The sequence below is a fragment of the Sceloporus occidentalis genome, unplaced genomic scaffold (genome assembly GCF_023333645.1).
Source record: "Sceloporus occidentalis isolate IW3139 unplaced genomic scaffold, rSceOcc1.0.p SCAF_7, whole genome shotgun sequence".
Classification (NCBI taxonomy): Eukaryota; Metazoa; Chordata; class Lepidosauria; order Squamata; family Phrynosomatidae; genus Sceloporus; species Sceloporus occidentalis.
Window position 1 is genome coordinate 10,222,907 of NW_028316987.1, and position 21,167 is coordinate 10,244,073.

The 21,167-nt window shown below is 42.3% G+C and overlaps 1 protein-coding gene across 1 annotated transcript; it reads left to right on the forward strand.

Annotated features, from left to right (window-relative positions):
• Window positions 1–6,047: 6,047 nt before the first annotated feature.
• Window positions 6,048–6,968, forward strand: LOC149309160 (gap junction delta-3 protein-like). The gene has a single exon (XM_089531191.1). The coding sequence runs from the start codon at window positions 6,048–6,050 to the stop codon at window positions 6,966–6,968; it is 921 nt and encodes a 306-aa protein (XP_089387317.1).
• Window positions 6,969–21,167: the final 14,199 nt, after the last annotated feature.

The following is a 21,167-nucleotide window of genomic DNA, read 5'->3' on the forward strand; positions in this document are numbered from 1 at the left end:
TCAAAAGAAAACGTAACATCTTCCATTGCTGCACTTGGGTGCTTGAATGTCTAGAGACCCAGCATGATGTAGTGGTTTGGATGCTGGACCTGGACTTCAGAGGACCAGGATTCAAATCCCTGCTCAGCTGTGGAAACACATTGGATGACCTTGGGTAAGTCACACTCTGAACCTAAGAGGAGGGCAACGCCAAGCCTCTTCTGAATAAATTTTGCCAAGAAACCCCTATTACATGGTTGTCCTAAGTTGGAGTTGATTTGAAGGCACATAAACACAACAAACGTGAATACCTATCAATTTAGGTGCACAGTGACAACCTAAAAATAAGGTTATAGGTTGGAATCCTACATCAGCTTATACTTAACTCAGTACTTAACCTGGGGCCCCTCCTTTCTCCTCTGACTGAGCCTCATCCAACTCACATCAGTGTTTTAAATGGACACAAGCAAACGCCACAGCCCACATCTTCCAAAAAGCAGGTGTTTGAGGAGCAGTGGTGTCAACCCCCATTGGGGAGTCACCTGGTGCAGTACGCACCCCTCTACTGACACCACCGGCTCTATCATTGTTGCTCTAATTCTGGGCATGCTCACATGTTCATCTGATGTGAAGGGAAGAAAAAAGTTACAAGCTCTGAGAAACTGAAAGTCCTCCAACATTCCCCGAAAGACACATTCCCTGATCCCATTTCTCAATGGTCAGATGGGAGGGGACTCAAACCGGTGAAGGATAAGAAGCAAAATAGGATGGTTGGTGTCATCGTATTTTGTTTTTCTTAGCTCTCTTTGCAAGGAGTGGAGGTTAGCTCTTTTCTGGTAAATCACTTTGGATTTTGGTTTTGGTTTTAACTGGTGAATTGAAAAAGTCAGATTCTTTCAAAAGTGGGGATAAAATTAGTTCAACTGTCACTTCTTCCTGTTGCCCTTAAAGCACAAGACTCTATCTGTTCCTGCCTCCCCTTCGAGACTGGGACTAGTCATGGCCATCCACTTTGTCCAGGGGTGATGAATACTGATCTTCAGCCAGGGACAGCCCTGTCACTTTAAAAGCTTCCAGACAGAACTAGAAGGGGAAACCCTGCCTCTCTCTCTGTACTGTGCCACTGTGCTAGCCAGAACTGAAACTAGTGAGGGAAGAACAAAGAAGGAGATGCCCACAGCAGCACTGGGGACACGGCTTTAGACAAGACGGAGAGGCAGGCAGACTCACAGGCAGCAGGTAATGGATGCTCCAGGAGACAGGCATCAGCATAGAGGTAGATTTGGGGGTTGAGGAGGAATGAGAGGGAGCCTGTGTGTGCCTTCAGGTGGTCTGTCAACTTATGGCAACCCCATGAATTTCATAGGGCTTTCTTGGGCAAGAAATCCTCAGAGCTGGGTTTGCCAGTCCCTTCCTCTACAATATAGCCTACAGCACCTGTCATTCCTTAGCAGCCCCACATCCAAGTAGTAGTATTTGGAGCTACATCCAGACTTGGATGTAGTTCTAGTACAGCCAGCCCTCCCTATCCATGGATTTTTTTAATCCACAACTTGAAAATATTTTAAACATATATAACATCCAAAAAACAAACTTTGATTTTGCCATTTTATATAAAGGACATGCCATTACATTTAATGGGACTTAAGTATCCATAAATTTTGTCAACCACGCGTTGTTCTGGAACCAAACCCCAGCGGAGACCAAGGGCCCACTGCATTAGTACTGGGTGACAATCCCCCATCCAGTACTAACCTGGTGAGCATAGATGGGAGCTGGCACTTTTATTTAGGCTCCAGAGGCTATGTTGCTCTTTTGAAATGTACATATGCTCTTCCAAAGGTAGCCTTTGAATAGGCAGGTCAGTCTGTTTTTAGGAGAGGAGGTGGAAGTGCAGAGCCGTTCATGGTCTAACAAGAGGATTAATACCATCTTGTAGAGTGTCGTGTCAGTGAACATCACCTAATCTTTGTGTGCTCCTATCCAGGTGAAGCTGGTAAAGTTAAGGATACTGAAGCTAAATAGGAAAGGGACTGTCACCGCAATGTGCTATAAAAATAATAAGATTAAGAATAGCCCGAAAAACCCACAAAAAACCTTAAGAATAATCATCAGCATTTGGTAGAAGTAGTATAATTTAGAAGTGAATACACTCTGTTAACAGTAGCCTATCTCAAGGAAACCTCTTAAACAGACATATAGATAGACACTTGTTTTCTCAGGCAAAAGGCTAGTTTGGATCAGTTCAATATTTACTGTTTAAATTTCAACATCTGAAAGACTGTATGTGACTAAATGTCAGTTTGTGATGTGCATTGTGAATTAACTCTAGCATTGCTGTTGTTGTTGTTTGCCTTCAAGTCATTTCCAACTTACGGCAACTGTAAAGTGAACCTACTATCATGGGGTTTTCTTGGCAAGATTGGTTCAGAGAGGGTTTTGCCTTTGTCTTGAGAGTGTGAACTCTAGCTATGTGTAAATGTAAAATTATATATACACATTAAGGCTATTTCCTGACCATGGTTTTCAGCAAATTACATTCTTAAATTAATAAGTTTGTTGATGTTCACCACCCTCAAGTTGACCTCAAAATCGGTGCATGCTCAAGTCCCATTAAATCCAGTGGCATAGTAAAATGGTGTCCCCTTATTTTTAATAAAGGCAAAATCAAGATTTGCTTTTTAAAATTTATATACTTGTAAAATATTTTTAAGTCTTGGGTGCTTGCACCCCCAGATAAAAATCCATGGATATGGAGGGCTGGCTATATCCCACCTTTCTCTGGGCATGGGACTCAAGCTGGCATAATAGGAGAAGAGCAAATATAACAAGCAAGGGAGGAAAAACTTGATAATAGTGCAGAAAACTATTCAAGGTGCGGATGAAGTAAATAAGAAAATGTTTTGCCTCCTCTCATAATATTAGAGCCTGGAGACATCCAAAGGAACTGAATGGTCAGAGATTTGGCATAAAGAAAAGTACCATAGATAAAGTGTGGTTTCTGCTACTATGAGAAATAGTGATAGCTGCCAACTTCGTTTGGCCTTTAGCCTGAGACAGCCGGCAGAGAACTTATCTTTATGGCTTTCCCCGTCCCCTCCAAATGCAGCACTAGGATAAGATATTGAAGGTCCAAACTTAAAAGGCATGTTTACCCCAATTTCAACTAATTGCCATCACCGTTAGCTGCCTCTTATTTTTATTTCTGAAAGTAAGGTCCATCCTCCTATTAGGAAAAGCGAGACAGTTGCCTCAAGCAGAAGATGCAAGGAGGCGGTAGCAAAGTTTCGATGGAGAGAAGCATGTGCACCATGAGAAAAATAAATTAATTAAAAGCATTTGTGCGGCCACAGAGTTGCCCGTCTGAAGGAAAACTGTCCTCTTCTAGAGTTACTGCTGGCCCTCTTGCCTTTAGCCCTCACACCTTCTGCAGGTGGTTAGTTTCTGTATGGTGCAGCTTTGGATATGTCTGGAGGATCAGTTGCTCCTGATACAGATACACAGGCGGGTCAGCTGCTGTCAGAAAAAGCTGCTTCTCTTGTTTATCTGCATGAGTTACTGTTCTAAACAGGAGGCATGTTGAGAAGAGGGATCCATGCAAAAAACCACAACAAGTGACTAAAAGGAGGCCTTACCAGGGGCAAGAATGCAACATGCCTCCAAGATAGGCATGCCTCATTTATCAGACATTTGGAAAAGCCTGCAATGTATTAACACGCGTTCATTTTCCTTCTGTGTCCAGTCCTCAATGGAGAGTACCATCCCTCTCTGATACACAAATCTGTCCCCAGCCAGCAGCATTCAGACACCCAGCCAGCCTAGACCAGACTGAGCTGTCCTATTTTATCTTGCCTCCACTCCAGATAACTCAGCAACAGATATAAAACATCCAGCGCTGTTCCCACCTCCCAGACTCACTCTTCTTGCTGCCAAGGTCATACCCCTTTCACAACCTGTTTGGTGTTAAAATGGACTTGCTTAGAAGGTGGCCATAGGGGCAGGGTGACCAAAGGTCTTCCAGAACATATCCTACATTGCAACCTTTTGTCCAGGAAGACTTCCAAAAGGTTCTCCATTTGGAGCATGACTAGGAACCATGGCATGTGCCTTACAGCCTTTCTTTGGTCATGTCCTACATTTTACTGGAAGATCCTACATTCTGGGAGGTCCTACATTTTGTCCTCCTTTGCTGTTAGAACATCTGGTCAGCTTGAGGAAAAGAGATGAAGACTTTTTCACTTGAAAAGTTAAGAGGCCGCTGCCTGAGACTCAGGAGGCATCTACACTGCGGAATGAATGGAGTTTGACACTGCTTTGACTGCCGTGGCTCACTGTTATAGAATTCTGGGATTTGTAATTTTGGGAGAAACTTAGCTCTGTGATACTTCACTGTCAGAGAGCTCTGGTGCCACAACAATCTGCAAATCCCAGCATGCCAAAGGATGGAGTCATGACAGTTAAAGGGGGTGTCAAACTGCATTAGTTCTGCAGTGTGGAAGTAGCCTCAGAGGAATAGAGAGAAAGAGGGTTCTTGTCCCATAACTGCCTGAACTCGTCATCAGTTAAGTTTCCAAATCTTCTTTTTCTTTGTGACCAGTGTCTTGTGTAGCAACCACTAAGACACCAAACATTTTGGCAAGCAAGAGTTGTTATTGTTGTTGTTGTTGTTGTTGTTGTTGTTGTTGTTAGAGACAGTTCTAGCTACAGTAGATCAGTTGATGCATATTGAGTCAACATGTAGGTAAACCCAATTGCTTCACTAGATCTATTCTAGTTGGGCCTAACACTACTGATTTAGGTCAGTTTGTGCATCTGCGTTTAATTTCCCTTTCAAGGTTCAACCTTGAAATGTGTAGTAAAATGGATGAAAGTGTCCCTAAGCCAAATCCACCACCTTTCAGTACACTTTCTGGTACTGATGTCATGCTTCTCAATTTAGATGCCAGGGAGCATGCACAAGCGTCCTCTTTTCCATGGTCATATCAGTGTTGGTTTTGGATCCACCAGATCCAAATTTTTCATCTTTATTCTCCCCAAAAGCTGGAAAAAGGTGCCAACACAGAGCACCACCATGGAGAAAAGCTTTGTAGCCACCTTCTGAACATCTAGTGGCAGCAGGAGATGAAGAGGGATCTCTGCTGAGGTTTGTGTGCAGACAGATAGCCCTTCTCTTAGCCCAATTCAAAGCATGAAAAGTGTACTGATCAGTAGCCAGGATCCATCCACCACTCGACCACCAAAGTAGCCATTGTTAAGAACATTTTGTGTTCCTTAGAGAATGTAATTCTTTGCTAGCTTTGTTCTTGAGGGAAGCAACGAGTAATTTTAGCCATTTTCTTCTCTCTAAGAAACTGAAAATTGTGTGGGTTTTGGAGCATTTATTCACAGGCTTGCACAAAATTCACATGTGTAGAAAACAGTATTTTCTGTACAAGAAACAGCATCTTCTGCACAGAAAATATGTATGTGCAGCCTTTTTTGTGCAGAAAAGGCTATTACCTACACAGAAAATGCTGTTTTCTGAAGAACATAACTTCTCCAAAAAAAAATTGTGTGTGTGTAAATTAAGTCCCAAACTGTCAAGGTTCTCATCAGACCAGGTTTCTTCTCATCAGGATTTCCCAACACTCAAACCGTTTCTGGCCATTTATCAAATATGTTTAGATATTCTTTCCATCTCTAGTGCTACTGCTGTCCTTTGGCTAAAGTAAGCTCCTGCCTTGTTAACAACAATAAACCAGCCAGATTTTGGAGCATTTATTCACAGGCTTGCACAAAATTCACATGTGTAGAAAACAGTATTTTCTGTACAAGAAACAGCATCTTCTGCACAGAAATATATAAACCAAGGTCACTGGCTCGGCCTTAAATAAGGGAGACACAGAGGTATTAGGTTTGTCTTAGGTTCGTCATAAGTTGGAAATGATTGAAGACAGACAACTGCAGTAACAACAACAACAAAGCTACCTTTAGTTCCAGTTTTTTGGGGGGACATGGGGTATAAATGAACCAATAATAGTAACAACAATAGCAACAACAATAATAAATCCTTTTCCCCCACAGCAGCCATGGGTGAGTGGGGGTTCTTGAGCTCTCTTCTGGATGCTGTGCAGGAGCACTCGCCCATGGTGGGCCGCTTCTGGCTGGTGGTGATGCTCATATTCCGCATCCTGATCCTCGCCACAGTAGGCAGTGACGTCTTTGACGATGAGCAGGAGGAGTTTGAGTGCAACACGAAGCAAGTTGGGTGCAAGCAGATTTGCTATGACTTGGCCTTCCCCATCTCTCATTACCGCTTCTGGGTTTTCCATATTGTGGTGCTTTCCGCTCCGGCTGTCCTCTTTGTCATATATTCCATGCACCAAACCACAAAGATAAATCGCAGCCTGAAGGAAACAGAAGCAGAAGAGGAGGAAGCCAACCGGTCCAGGCGAAGGTCCCAGGTACAATATGGTCTCCAGACCAGCCAACGAGCCCAAAACATCAAGACATTCTACATAGTCAATGTGGTTGTGAGGATCTTGGCTGAAATTGGCTTTCTGGTTGGACAGTGGATGCTGTATGGATTCCAAGTGGGATATCAGTACATTTGTGAGCATCCCGTGTGCCCTCACCTCATTGACTGCTTTGTCTCTCGCCCAACTGAGAAGACCATCTTCATCCAGTTCTATTTCATGGTGGGGCTTGTTTCAGCTCTCCTCAGTTTGGTGGAGCTAGCTCACCTTTTGTTCAAGAACCGATGCCGGAGATGCCGCACCATTGCCCCTCCTCCTACCACGGCATCGTTTGAACAGCAGGACAATTGGTCCAATCAGAAGCAAGAGAAATCTCAGCACTTCCTGGCCCCAGCAGATGGGGGCCCCAATGGGACACCATCCCACGGCCAGATTCCCAACCACTATGAACCCAAGGCCACCTTCCATCATAAAAGTTCCACCAAAAGTAGCCGGTCGTCTCGCTCTTCCACCAGAGCTGACTTGACAGTGTAAGACCTAGGACTGCCAGTGATCTCCCTGACTTATTGTCCCCTGGATGAGCTGGATTCCTCTGGGGCTGGAATAATGGTCTCTGCCTGTTCTTAGCCATTGGTCTAATTGCACAGGCCTGGTATCCAAAGGTCTCTGCTTGCTTGCGATGGGATTTTCTCTCACAGTATTTGCAGACCATATTTCTTTTCTTTCATACAAGTGGAGTCTCCCATATCTGGAATTCTGAAATCCGAAATATTCCAAAAACCAAACACTGGCCCCATGGCTGAGATATTGACACTTTTGCTTTCTGATGGTTCAGTGTATACAGACTTTGTTTCATGCACAAAACTATTAAAAATATTATGTATAAAGTTATCTTCAGGCTATGTGGATAAGGTGTATACAAAACATAAATGGTATCTCCAATATATCATTTTAATAATAATAATAAATTTTATTTTTACCCCGCCTTTCCAAAAAATGATCAAGGTGGCTTACAAAGGTTAAAAGCAGTTACAATACAAAGTAAAACAATTACAATATAAAAGTTAAAACATTACTACATAAAATGGGAACAGGAATCAGGAAAAATACACATGTCAAGGGTAAGAACAATCAAATCACAATGGTCCGGGGTGAGAAGAAGGAAAACGAGGGGCAGAGGAAAAACAATTAACTAAAGTGGGAAGGCCAACCAAAATAAGAATGTTTTTAAATTCTTTTTAAAAGAATCTAATGAGGCGGCGGAGCAGAGCTCTACGGGGAGCTTATTCCAAGAAAATGGGGCAACGATGGCAAAAGCCCTCTGTGAGGTCCTCACATGACGTGATCTAGGAACCTCCAACAGATTAGTCCCGGATGTTCTAAGTGTGCGGGGCGGATTATATGGGGAGAGGCGGTCCTCCAAGTACCCTGGGCCCAAGCCATTCAGGGCTTTTTGGGCCCAGGGTACTTGGAGGACCGCCTCTCCCCATATAATCCGCCCCGCACACTTAGAACATCCGGGACTAATCTGTTGGAGGTTCCTAGATCACATCATGTGAGGACCTCACAGAGGGCTTTTGCCATCGTTGCCCCATTTTCTTGGAATTCCAAATTCCAAATAATATCTAAAATTCAAAACACTTCTGGTCCTAAACATTTTGGATAATGGAGACTCAACCTAGGGGCAGGGATGAGTTTATTAAGGATGTCTCAAAGGACAAACTTGGGGCCTGTTAAGATATGGGAGCCTCAGGTGTTTAGAATATAAAGACTAACTGTGGCAGACAATTCTTGCAGTAATGTGTCTTACTCCTATCTAAATGAAAAATTCTCCCTTGCATTACCAAAAACGAGCTCTCTTGGCCTATAGGAGCATGAAAGTGAGATGATGGCAAGCAAGGATGTATACTTCGGTGACTTCTTTGGGTAGCCCCAGTTAGATTTGTTGGGAGTGAAAAGTCTGCAATAAAAGGGAAACCTCTTTCTTTTTTAAGATGGAGTCTCTGGGTGGTGCATAATAGAGCTGGAGGCTGCTATTGAGATGGAGAAAATTCTGTTTTCAGTTACTTTGAATTCATTATGGAAAAAATTCAAATAAATTGATTTACTAAAGCAGGAATTGACAAGTTGTGTCCCTTCAGAAGTTGTTGGATGGCAGTTTCCTACCCAGGATACCCAGCGGTGAGGGATGATGGGAGCTGCAGTCCAACAACATTTGGAAGAACACAAGTTGCATTAGTTGGACATAAAGTTGCAGCTGTCACTTTGTCGCTAAGAGGTGTGTCTGTCTGTCTGTAAAACGTGTTAACAGGAAAAACTGATTCAAAAGAAAGTCCCCCAGGATCTTGTGTGAAATATTTACTGCTGCTAAGATGTAAGAGTCTTGCAGTGCTTTTAAGACTAACAGATTTATTTATTTTAGCATGAGCTTTCAAGGGTCAAAATTAATTTCTTCAGATGCACTGATGAAGGACATTCCACCTGAGAAAATGGATTTTAATCCAAGCTAGTGTACACTGAAATGAGTAAACTAATCTAAAAGCTCTGTGAGAGTCTTTTCCCAGATACCCTTTATTTTCATCCTGAAACAAGTTAATATTGCTGATTCTTTGAAAATTGTTATTATAGAAGAGAAAGCTCAGGTAGATGGAGTGGTCCTGGCTATATATAAAGACATTGTGTCTTCCCGGAAAGTGAAGAATGTCCATTGACACTCGATAGTCTATGGCTCTTTCAGTCTGGCTGTGATTCTGATCTGCCACCCCAAAAGCTCTTAAGCAAGACCATACCTGCCTCCTCAGGTGTGTTTCTGGCTTCTGGAAGGTTAACTATCCTTCTCAGTACCACTTTACCAGATTTCTCCCAGACAGTGCCCTCCAGCTTTTTGTTGTCGTTGTGTGCCTTCAAGTCGTTTCCAACTTATGGCGACCCTAAGGCAACTTATGGTGACCCTAAGGAATGCATTGGCTAAGTGGTTAAAACACCAATTCTGATGAATGGAAGAGTGGAAGGTTGGCAGTTCAAGCCCCAGGTGCTGCATGATGGGGTGAGCTCCTGTCACTAGACCCAGCTTCTGCCAACTTAGCAATTTGAAAGTGTGCAGATGCAAGTGGGTAGATAGGTACTACCTCTTCGTGGGAAGGTAACAGCGTTTGGTGCAGTCATGCTGGCCACATGACCACCAGAGCAGTCCTCGGAAATGCTGCTTTAGAAACAGAGATGCGCACTACCCCCTACAGTCAATTATGACTAGACATTCATGTCAAGGGACTACCTTTACCTTTAAGGCAAATCTATCATGGGGGTTTCTTGGCATGATTGGTTCAGAGGAGGTTTGCCATTGCCTTCTCCTGAGGCTGCGAGCGTATGACTTGCCCAAGATTACTAGTGGATTTCATAGTCGAGCTGGGAATCAAACCTTGCTCTCCAGAGCTGTAGTCCAACCCTCACTATGCCACTATGTTGGACTACAATTCCCATAACTAGTTCAACACATCAGGAGGGCACCAGCTTCAGGAAGGTGTGTGTATGTGTATGTGTCTTCAAGCTGTCTGTCAATTTATGGTGAGCCCATCAATTTCATAGGGTTTTCTCAGGCAAGGAATATTCAGAGGTGACTTTGCCAGTTCCTTCCTTTGAAATATAGCCTACAGCATGTGGCATTCCTTGGTGGTCTCTCATACAAGTACTAATCAGGGCTGACCCTGCTTAGCTTCCAAGGTCAGACAGGATCTGGTGCCCTTAGGGTATTGAGGCTCTTTCCAAGAAGACAGCACTGTACAAATTCATTTGGTATTTGGTTGAGGAGACGGAGCAAGCTCTTGCAATCGCTCTCTCTGTAATTATAGCCGAAGTAGCATTTTTACAGAATGGTTCCATGGCAAGAATTGGCTGGTCCTCCTTCGGGGGAGAAGCTACTGTTTTGACCCAAGCCTCTTAGGGGTCAAGCACCTTCTTGGAACCAGACTTCAGAAAGACGAAGAAGCAAACAGATAGGGAAATTGTCCACATAGGAAAGTGGTACAGAAAAGAAAGGTTTTTTGTTTTATTTTGTTTTAAGGAGGACTGTCATCCTCTGAGGAGAAATGAAACGTTGCAAAGGTCTAATTCAAAACTGATAATTTTTAGATTCCTTTACCTTTGACTTCTCTGTTGCTTTTGACAGCCTGTGTTGGAAACACATAGACATTGTGTTTGGCTACAATCAAATATAGCTGGTCCTCCACCTTTGCAGCTTTGCCTTTTGTGGATTTGATTATTCACGGATTTGATTAATATGTTCTCTCTAGGAATCTTTAGGTCCTCCAGTGTGATTCTATGGTCAACTTCCACCAAAAGCAATGGTGGGGAACATAGAGATTCCTAGAGAGAACACTTTTCTTGGCATTTATAGGTCCTCCAGCACAAGTTTATGGTCAGCTTCTGGCAGATACTCACCACAGAATTGCCCCAGAGGACCTAGAGATTCCTAGAGAGGTGTACTCTTAGGTAAAAAAGTGTTTGTTTTTTTTATTTGCATTTTTTTCCACTTTCATGGGAGTCTGTGCCCCTAACCCAAGCAAATGTGGAGAGCCTCCTGTACATGTTTACCCAGCTGTCAATCTCATGGAGCTTACTGGAACTTAATTCTGACGAGACATAACTAGGATTGCATTCTTACTTATGAAGACATACTGTACAAGCCATAATAAGCCTAAGGGTTTGGTTTGATTCTGTATTACCTGATTTTTCACCTCATGTCAGAATTGAGTCCAGTATGGTGTAGTCTAGGCTTGAGCATGACACTACAACACTGGAGACCAGGGCTCAATTCCCTGCTTGGTCAAAGAAATCCACTGGATTACCATGAGCATATCACGCTCTCTCAGAAGGCAAAAGCAAACTCCATCTGCACAAATCTTATACAACCCCCCCCCCCAAAAAAAACCATTATATTATGTCCCATAATATTAGGACCTTATGGTCGCCATAAGTTGGAAATGACTTGGAGGCACACAACAATAACAACAAACACCCCACCCCACAAATTAAATTAGATCTGTTAAACTGTTGTTGTTATGTACCTTCAGTCCACTCTGACTTGTGGCAGCCCTGTCATAGGGTTTTCTTTGCAGGATTTATTCAGAGGTGGTTTGCCATTGCCTTCCGCTTAGGCTGAGAGAGTGTGACTTGCCCAAGGCCACCCACAGGATTTCCATGGTTGAGCTGGGGTTTAAAACCTGGTCTTAAGCCAACACTCAAACCATTACACCATGCTATATCTCACATCTCTTCTAATTATGTCAACTTTTTGCTACAATACTGTATTGACTATGCCAATTTGAGTGTTGTGTGGCCAGAGTTACTTTCTGGGGGGAAATTACTTGGTTGGGAGATTCTGGGAATTGTGGTCCAGAAAGTAACTTCACTGAGCTTTGAATTCACATGCAAGACCACTTATTAAAAGTAAGTATCTGCCAAGGTGCATTCCTTTTCCATCAATACCTTTGGCTTTTACTGCTCTGATACAGACTTCGTACCCATAGGAAAGCGAAACCATACAGATAAGTACAATTATACTAATAACTGATTTGCAGAAGAAGATATAGCCAGACCTCACAACATGCCAGACAGAAATAGCCAAGGGTTTCCTAGGTGCAAGAGGAATTTTTATGCCAAGTATAACTGGAGAAAGACATGGACGAGAGGCAGGCAAAGATAGCAGCCCGGCTTGGCCAGCTATAATAGCTCAGTGTGGCTTATTATAGCTGCACAATTTGCGCTCCCCCCACCTCTGGGCACATCCAGACTGACTGGAACGTCCCACATTTTGTTCCTGGTCTTTCCAATTTTATACTTAAGCTACATCTGCACTGCAGAAATAATGCAGTTTGACATCGATTTAAATGCCTTGGCTCCATCCTATGGAATTCTAGTATTTGTTGTTTGTTGTCATGCTAGAGCTTTCTGACAGAGAAGGCTAAATATCTCACAAAACCACAAATATGGATCTACAAAATAAAACTGGAAAGAACAAGAAACAAAATCTGGGACTTTCTGGTCTTTTTAAATCAGTCTGGATGGGCTCTAATTGAAGTCTTAACCCGTGCAAACATTTTGCCTGCCTTTCAAATGGTTGCACTATGTATCCATTGCTCTTTAAATCTCCTTTAGCTTGACACTAACATGGTATAAATGCCTGATATCGACAGTGTTACCAGGTTTTCAAGAAGCAATAAGGGACAGTCAACATTCATAACTTGCAGGACTGGCAGTCAAGAAGCAGCTATTCACAAGTTCATGTTCTACCTAATGAAACTTGATTTCAGTGAACTTAGTTGCAAAATTAACATATTGCCCACATTCATAAATTGGATGATGGATAACTTTCTGACTTTCTGAAGGGCCAGCATTGCAAAATATGGATTTGCTTGTTGTTTGGGCATTTTGTTCAGTCTGTACAAAAGGAAAAGCTTTCCATACTTCAAATAGGGGACATCCCTTATAATAGGAGATATCTGCCATTCCTACAAGGGACAAGCTTTCTTTATGGGGCGGTCCTTATAAAAAGGGACACTCGGCAGCCTTAGATGTAGATCAGGGTTGAACACTGTGACAGGGCCAGCGGACAATTTTCTGCCCCTGAGAATCTCAGGAGCTATATAGGGTGCCAAAAATACAAAGACAACTGACCCTAACACCCCAAAAACACTGGTGATAAATCTAATTCTATTTTTGGGGGAGGGAGAGGTATTTATACTCTCCAGAATTTCACAGATGAAAACCAGTACACATATAGATAAGCCATATCAGAGTGCGGTTAAGATGGTTAACATTATTAATTAGGAAGAATACAACCTAAGTGACTCCTTTTTTTTTTAATGCTAACTCAACAACTGGGAGACTTCTGAATTTGTTTGTCCTGTTCACTTTTTTAAGTGGCTTATACGCACAATGGCAGCAATCCAACATCCCCTCAGTGTAGCATAAATATCCACAAGGAGAGGTAAAGTTGCACCAGTATTATGCGACCAGCACGCACAACAGTTACATTGTAAAACCAACTAATGTGCAACACTGCTGTATATGTAATAGTGCTTCTGTCACTGTCAGCACTGTTATGATATGGCAAAGAATACACACTGCATACATAGTGTGACTTGTGCATGTGTATCTCACAAGTAGAACAAAAGCCACAGAGTATATGACATTTGGCACAAAGCAGGTGCTGCTTGCTTTTTAAGTATACTGCTCCCTCCAGTTAAATTTTCCTTCAGTCCCAAAATGTCTATCTTGGTCGACGTTAAAAATGGTTCACCTCTATAATTTTTGAATTTGCTCCGTTTGCATTTCCTTGATCACTTTGCCTGCCTCTTTTCTTTGGTTGTCTAAACTATTTCTAAAAACTCAAGTTTTATTTTAGAAATTTAGGGACTGAAAGACTGAGGATATGTGACTGAATTTTTGTTTGGGGAGGCAATTACCTATTTGCTCTCTTTGCAGTTACACCGCTGGTTGAAATAAAGCATAATCTACTATTTAACAAGGTAATTGTGAACCTGGCAATATGAAATATTGTTGTTAGCCAGTATTCTATGCCAGCTCCTTCATTAAGTATACAGTGGGCCCTTGGTATCCTCTGGGGTTTGGTCCCAGGACTCTTCATGGATACCAAAATCTGTGGCTGCTCAAGTCTCATTAGATACAAATGGGATAGTGAAATGATGTCCCTTACATAAAATGGCAAAATCAAGGTTTGCTTTTGGAATTTGTATTATTTTGTAATACTTTCAAGCCATAATGGTTGAATCCGTGAATAAAATATCTGTGGATACAGAGGGCCAAACGTATTCAGTAATGTCTCTTGGCCTGACACCCTCTTCCCCCCCAAAACCTGATGGAAATGTCATCCATGCATGCGCCAATTGCTGCCAGAATGGATCTCCTTTTCCCTCCACAGCTGATGCCCAGTAAAGTAGGTTGGAGAGGAATTATGATCATGTCCCAGTCATGACTATGTAGCACTCACAAATACAGAACAGTCAGAGGATGATAATCTAATATATGTCACAGTTGTCTAGCATACTTAACTAATTAGCTGATATAGAATACTGGTTAGTTTTGTTATTGTTGTTTGTAAGTGCTTCCGTTTAGTCAATACATTTACCCTCATGGACTGAAAACAGAATCAGACAACTGGATGACTGTAGCCAAACTCTTAGCATATGCCACCAAACCCCTCATCTTTCCAGAAAGATATTTATCCAGACTATTTTTAACATTTCCAATAGCAAACGTTATAGTCCCTCTGGGACTATATTTCCCCATCCAATTGTTTTGACACTGAGAGAGCTTTCTCCCTGCCTCCATTTCACAAACCGGTCCACAGCAGACCTAATATACCTTCTATTGGCTTGACCCAAGGCCCGAGTTAACAATCATCTCCTTGTTTTTTAGATCTAAAGATATTTCACCTATTGTGAAATGTTCAAACATTCAGAATCACAGCTGCATGTACTGGAGACACTGGATTGGATCCAAACTTAGTCATGCTTAGAGAAGACATACTGAAATCAACAGGTTCGTTTTATGACTACCTTAAGTCTTATAGATTTCAGGAGACCTGTTTCAAGAATGACCAGCCCATCTCTTTGGTGCTGTTGTTGTTTCAATTCATTTATTTATAGATTGAGAAGGAATTACAGGCTTCTTCCACTGCCTTGTGAAGTCTCACTTACCAACAACTTGGTCTTTCAACAGAAATTAAAACCAAGTTGCATTAACTTAATAAGGTTCCATTAAGTTCTTCTTTTGTAAGTTCTTCTTGCCTATGATTACATGCGACCACTCGCACACATTTTTATATATATAGTTTGTGTTAATTTAAATGATATATAGTGTGTTCTTTAAGTTTTCAATGGCCAAATGCATTTCCAAGCTAAAAAACAAACAAACCCCGAGTTCCACTTTTCATCCATTTCCACTTTCTGGCAATCCTTTTGTCCCTAACCTATCAGATAAATGAGGACTTCCTATATGTAGCAATGTAGAAGCCAGACCAAGGCATTGCAACACATTACAGAGCAACACAAGATAACACAGTCCAGGCTCCAGGATCTCACCTAGTCAGCACTGGCCATGATGGATGGAAGATTTTGGGAACTGTACTCCAAAAATGTAGCCTTTCTGGGCTTTGCATTTTCATTACCAGCTCTCAGAGAGTTTCCAGCTTTCAGATAATGAACGTATGACTTCTTTTCCACTCTTAAAATAATAATAATAATAATAATAATAATAATAATAATAATGAGGAGCATATAGCTGGATTCAAGCAGGTGACCCACACTGCTCCTTCTCTGTCCAGAATCTTATTAGTGTTTTACACTGGTGCAACCTCCTATTAAGCTACTATATGCCCTTTTTTTAGGCATTGCAAAAGAAGGTATTCACCCTTTCCTTGTGCAACAACATCCCACTGACACATGGATACACAATCCCATCTTGAAGTGTTAAGAGTTAGCAAATTTCGCATGATGAAATGCTAGTTGGCATTTTTGCAGGCTTCCTGCTTGTTTTGCTTTAGCACATCCACTCTCTCTTCTTGTATCAGTCTAAACTGTAGCCATGTTTTTCTCTCTGTGTCCTCCATTAGACCCTATATTTGACTATGCATGTGTTATTTGTAAGTAAAGCTACTTTTATGTATTTTGCAAAGAAGATTAAGCTTTATTTATTTATCTGATAGACCTTGTTGGGGGAGTTGTGGGACTGGTTGTTGTTCAGCTTCTGCTTTGCCAGTTGATTATACACTGCTAGAGAGATCCACTTACTCTTTCACACATTTCCCAAGATGAAGGCACTGGGACCACCACACAGCAGCAGAAGAGGCCCCACTGTCATAGATTTCCACTCCAACAGGTTAAACAAATCTTGGATGGTGTCCGCTTATTTCCAACCCTAATAAGGGAAAGTGGAATCATTTTATTTACATGTGGTGTCAGGAAGCCTTGGTTTTATTTTAGTTACCTCGAAATATAATTCTTTACTCACAGTGGCTCCATGATGGCTTCATTTCTACCCAGAGCTCGGCTTTAGACTATGAGAATGAATATCAAAAATTAAAGTTACCCTGAACGTATGCACATCTTATTCTTTTTCTTTCATATTAGGATGGTTGTAACCTGTCATGATGTCTCCCTTTGAAGACAGAAAGCCTTAAAGCTCAGCTCAAAGCCTGCAGCCTTTTCAAGCAGAAGCATGGAGTGGAGGAGGCTTATCATAAATGCTTTGAGGATATATCTTTATATAGTTTCATTTTTGATCCATAATCACTATATGTTTAAGTCCTGGGTAGCGCTGTTCACTGTTTTGAAGAAATGCATGCTGACTATTACCACCTGCTAAAGGGGCTAGACAACTTGTATGACTGCAAGGTTTGCATATAGTCTTCTGTGAGCTTTGGATCTTGTTACTTTTTTTATTCCTTTTGGAAGGATGAAAGCAGAGGTAGAGTCTAATCTGTGCTGCAGAAATTATGCAATTTGACACCACTTTAACTGCCAGGACTGAATGCAATGGAATTCTGGGATCTGTAGTTTTAGGAGATATTTCACCTTCTCTGTCAGAGACCTCCGGTGCCACAACACACTACAGATCCCAGAATTGCATTGCATTGATCCACGGCAGTTAAAGCAGTGTCAAACTGCATTATTTCTGCAGTGTAGATTAGATCTTGGAGGGTTGTAGGTGCCTTTAAGGATGCAAAGCAGAAAAACCAACCACTGCAACAAGAAATAATGTCCTTGGCTTTGTCCTCTTTCTTTGGCTTGGGATGGAGCTGCTCAAGTTACATTTTCATTTGGGATGGTTAGTGCTGCAGCAATGCCACCATAGTAGCTGAGGAGAGGCTGGTGGCCGGGGGCCAACTGTGGTTTTATCACCTGCTTCCTGCAGCGGATGGGATGGGACCCTCACCAAAGAGGTGGCTGGAGGGGAAAAAAGGAATGAAAGAAAAACAAACAAGGTGGAAACTAAATGGAATCTCTTCCCCCCTCCTACTGCAACTACCTCTCCTGTTAACCCCTTCTTTCTCCACATGGGTAAGAGGTGTGCTTGACAGTGCTGGGCCTCAGCTCAGGTGATATACAATGGCGTGGTCGTATTTAAATATCTTTGGACAATGAATCTGGAGATCAGGGTTTAAATCCCAGTTTGGCCATGAAAGCCCACTGGGTGACGCTGGGCAAGTCACACTCTCTCAGCCCCAGGGGATGGCAATGGCAAACCTTCTCTAAAGAAATCTGCCAAGAAAACCCTTGATGGGTTTACCTTAGGGTTGCCATACGTTGGAAATGACTTGAAGACACGCAACACAAACTACACCTCTGGGGACCAGGATTCAAAACCCTGCTCAGCCATGAAAAGTCCTGTGGGACGTTCCATTCTCTTTGAGGAAGGCAAACGCAACCCCCTCAGTACAAATCTTGTCCTGTGACGGGTTCACCTTAGGTTTGCCATAAGTCGGAAACAACTTGAAGGCACAGTTCCCTGAGTATCAAAGATCATTGTGACCTCTTTAAATATGCCTGGCTCTCGATATGAAAATATGAAGAGCCCCATATACAGTGCAAGGATGCAGGCTGTGCTAACAGATGTCCCAATGCTTCTTCCCCTGGTAGGACCTCTTAATCTCAGCCAAACTGCTGCCCGTTTCTTCCCTGACAGAAGCTGAAACTGCTTTGTCCCTTAAGCAGCTGAACATCCCAATCCATCACAACTGCTTGATCTGTGACAGAAACTTTAGCATTTACTAGCATTCTGGTGCAATTTAACAATTAAAAGAAATGGATCCATACATTCTTGGCAATGTTGGGGTTCGAGGTGAATGGGAATGGGCTCAAACCTAGTAAAGAATTTCAGGAGGAGTAGGCCATCTTGCTGAGAAAATTTGAAATTATTAACAGCTCAAGAAGATGTGATCTATAAGAACCTATAAGAAATCTATAAGAAACTCCGTGTGTGTACATATATCTTCAAGTCACCTGTTGACGTATGGCAACACCATTAATTTCTTAATTTCGACATGGTTTTTGTAGTTCCTTTCTCTGAAATTCAGGTCCAGAATACACTGTAAAAATAATCCAGTTTGAGACAACTTTAACTGCCCAGGCTCAGTGCTAGGGAATCCTGGGAACTGTAGTTTTATGAGACATTTAGCCCTCTCTGTCAAAGAGCTCTGGTGTCACAATAAACTACAATTCCCAGGATTCCATAGCATTGAGCCAAGGCAGTCAAAGCAGTGTCAAACTGGATTATTTCTGCAGTATGTTTTGGACCATAGCCTACACTACACTACCTGGTTATTCATTGGTGGTATTAACCACCAAGTACTAACCAGGGCTGGTTGTGTTTAGCTTCCAAGATCAGACAGGATCTGGTGCCCTTAGATTAGTACTTAGGCTCTAAGAAGTTGTCTGTTTAGCATTAAATGTTTGCAGATATCCAATGTGTGATCTGGATTAGAGTTTTAGAAAGGGTGGCTAACCTCTAGCATTTCCCCAATAAGTCTGCAGGGGCTAATTCCCCGATTAGGGACAATATATGTTTCCTTCTCTCCTTAGACTGCATTTCCACTCTAGGTGTCACCCACCTCCTTCTGTAATTGGAAAAGTCTAAAACAAGTGGAGAGTTAGTGCCACATCTTGCCTCTTTGCCAACTTGGCACAAATCAATTGTTCGGAACTGGCTCTTTGCTGATCTCCAGTGGCACAAATGAACATTGCAGCTTCAAGAAACTTCTTTGCAATTGCTGAAATATTCTTTGGTAGAGATGGTTGCATATATCCAAACACCAGACACACTACATGGTACATTTGATACATGTATGTATTTAATATATTTTCTTTAAGGAAAAAAAACACTGTGTTGAATGGCAATGGGGAAAACATTTAGCTTTAAGGTAGCACTTACGCATGTTGCATGAATATGATTCCACGCTTGTGTTGCAGCAGAAGGATCTTAGAAGGATCTGAGTATTAAGGCTGTGAAACAGTTCTCTAATCCAGCATGGATAGAATCAGTGTGCAGCAGCAAATATGCCACATCACAACATTTGGCAGGCGGTAGCAACCAAAGATCCTTGGATAGTCTTTTAAACAACATGATTTGGAACCACTCTGGCAACTCAGTTGGGAAAGAAATGTTATTCTTATATTTTTATACAGAAGACAAGCAAATTATCTGGCAAATTTGCTGTAGCCTGAGCTTCTGGACACTCAAGCCTACTTTTGCAGATCAAAATGCAGAAACATTTTGGAAAGCTGAATGCACACATGCATTCAGAGATCACTCTACACTTAAGCAAATACCTCAGTCAAAATTTTTTGGATGCAATCATACAAGAATGGAAATTCTCTTGCACAGGTCCAATAAAAAAGAACGACTGCTGCATAGGAGCACGTCCAAACAATTGTATTATATAGGTCTCATTCATCAGAATGAATGGGCCTGAACAGACAGGCCAAAATAAAGCTGCTTTGGGTCACTTTGGAGGTATGTTGTTTAAATGATGCATGTGTCTTAAGAGGCTTGAAGGACTGGAGCACATCTTTGGCACAGCTTCGGACCTCTTAAGATGCATGTGTCAGTTAAACAGCATACCTCCAAAGTGACCCGAAGCAGCTTTATTTTGGCCTGTCTGTTCGGGCTCAATATATACCTGCAGGCTCTGGGTTAGCAAAATCAGAATACCTGCGCTCCATTGAACACGGTTGAGTGTGAGAGTACACTAGTGCATCTGACTGCCAGCTAGGAAGTCCCTGATTCAGATATTCAGAGCTTGAAAAGTTACCTTTTAAAAGGAACACAGTCTACAACAGAATACAAAGTGATCTATTATCCTTCTCATTGTAGTGTGCGTGTAGGTGTGCATAAAATGTTTTCATGCCTTCGGGGAGTGAGTGGGAACCTGAAGAGGGATAAAGATGCAAACGCTTTAACACTTCAAAACACCTCTGGAAATGCCTTTAAAAGGAACTTCAGGAGGAGAAAGCGCTGTTTGTTGCACCATTAGCCTTATTCTAGAAAGGTAGCCTTCATTGCAAAAATAGTAACTTAACATGTGCTTCCTCCACCAGCTCCAGGCCTTTGAGAAACTCAGCTAACTATAAGATATGTGTTGCCTTTTCAGAGGCCATGGGACTCTTTCGGCTTTCCTCTGGAAAAGCCCCGAAAGATTTCTTGCCCACTTCTCCATCCTAATAGGATTCATCTGCTTGATCTCCTCGCAGCCAGATCCAATTAGCCCAGTGAACTGTGTCCTCCACCAGCGGACAAGCCAAATGCAGACTTTACAGACCACCTCACCTTTCCAAAGCAAACAGCTCCTCTCCCGCTTTTCGTGGTTAACCTCTCCCATCCAAATGCCCCCAAAGAACAGCTTCTCCTTCTGCTCCAGTGGCTATGGCTTCCCACCATTTGACCCACCGGACACAGCCATTCATGCACCTGAACCCAGCCCATGCCCTCCTCAAAGAGCCTAATTTGAATGTCTGCAGCCTCTTTCCACTTTCCATTTTAAGACTGTAAACAGATGCCGACTTCGTGGCTTAAACGTCAGCCGCTTTTTCCTTCCTGCCCCCTTTTTATTTCTTTCATTTACTTTTTTGCTTGAACATGTTCCCTCAGGGAGAACATCAAAACATGTGTGCAGCTTCTGGTGACCTTTGAGCCGGCTTGGGAAATTACCGGTTGAAA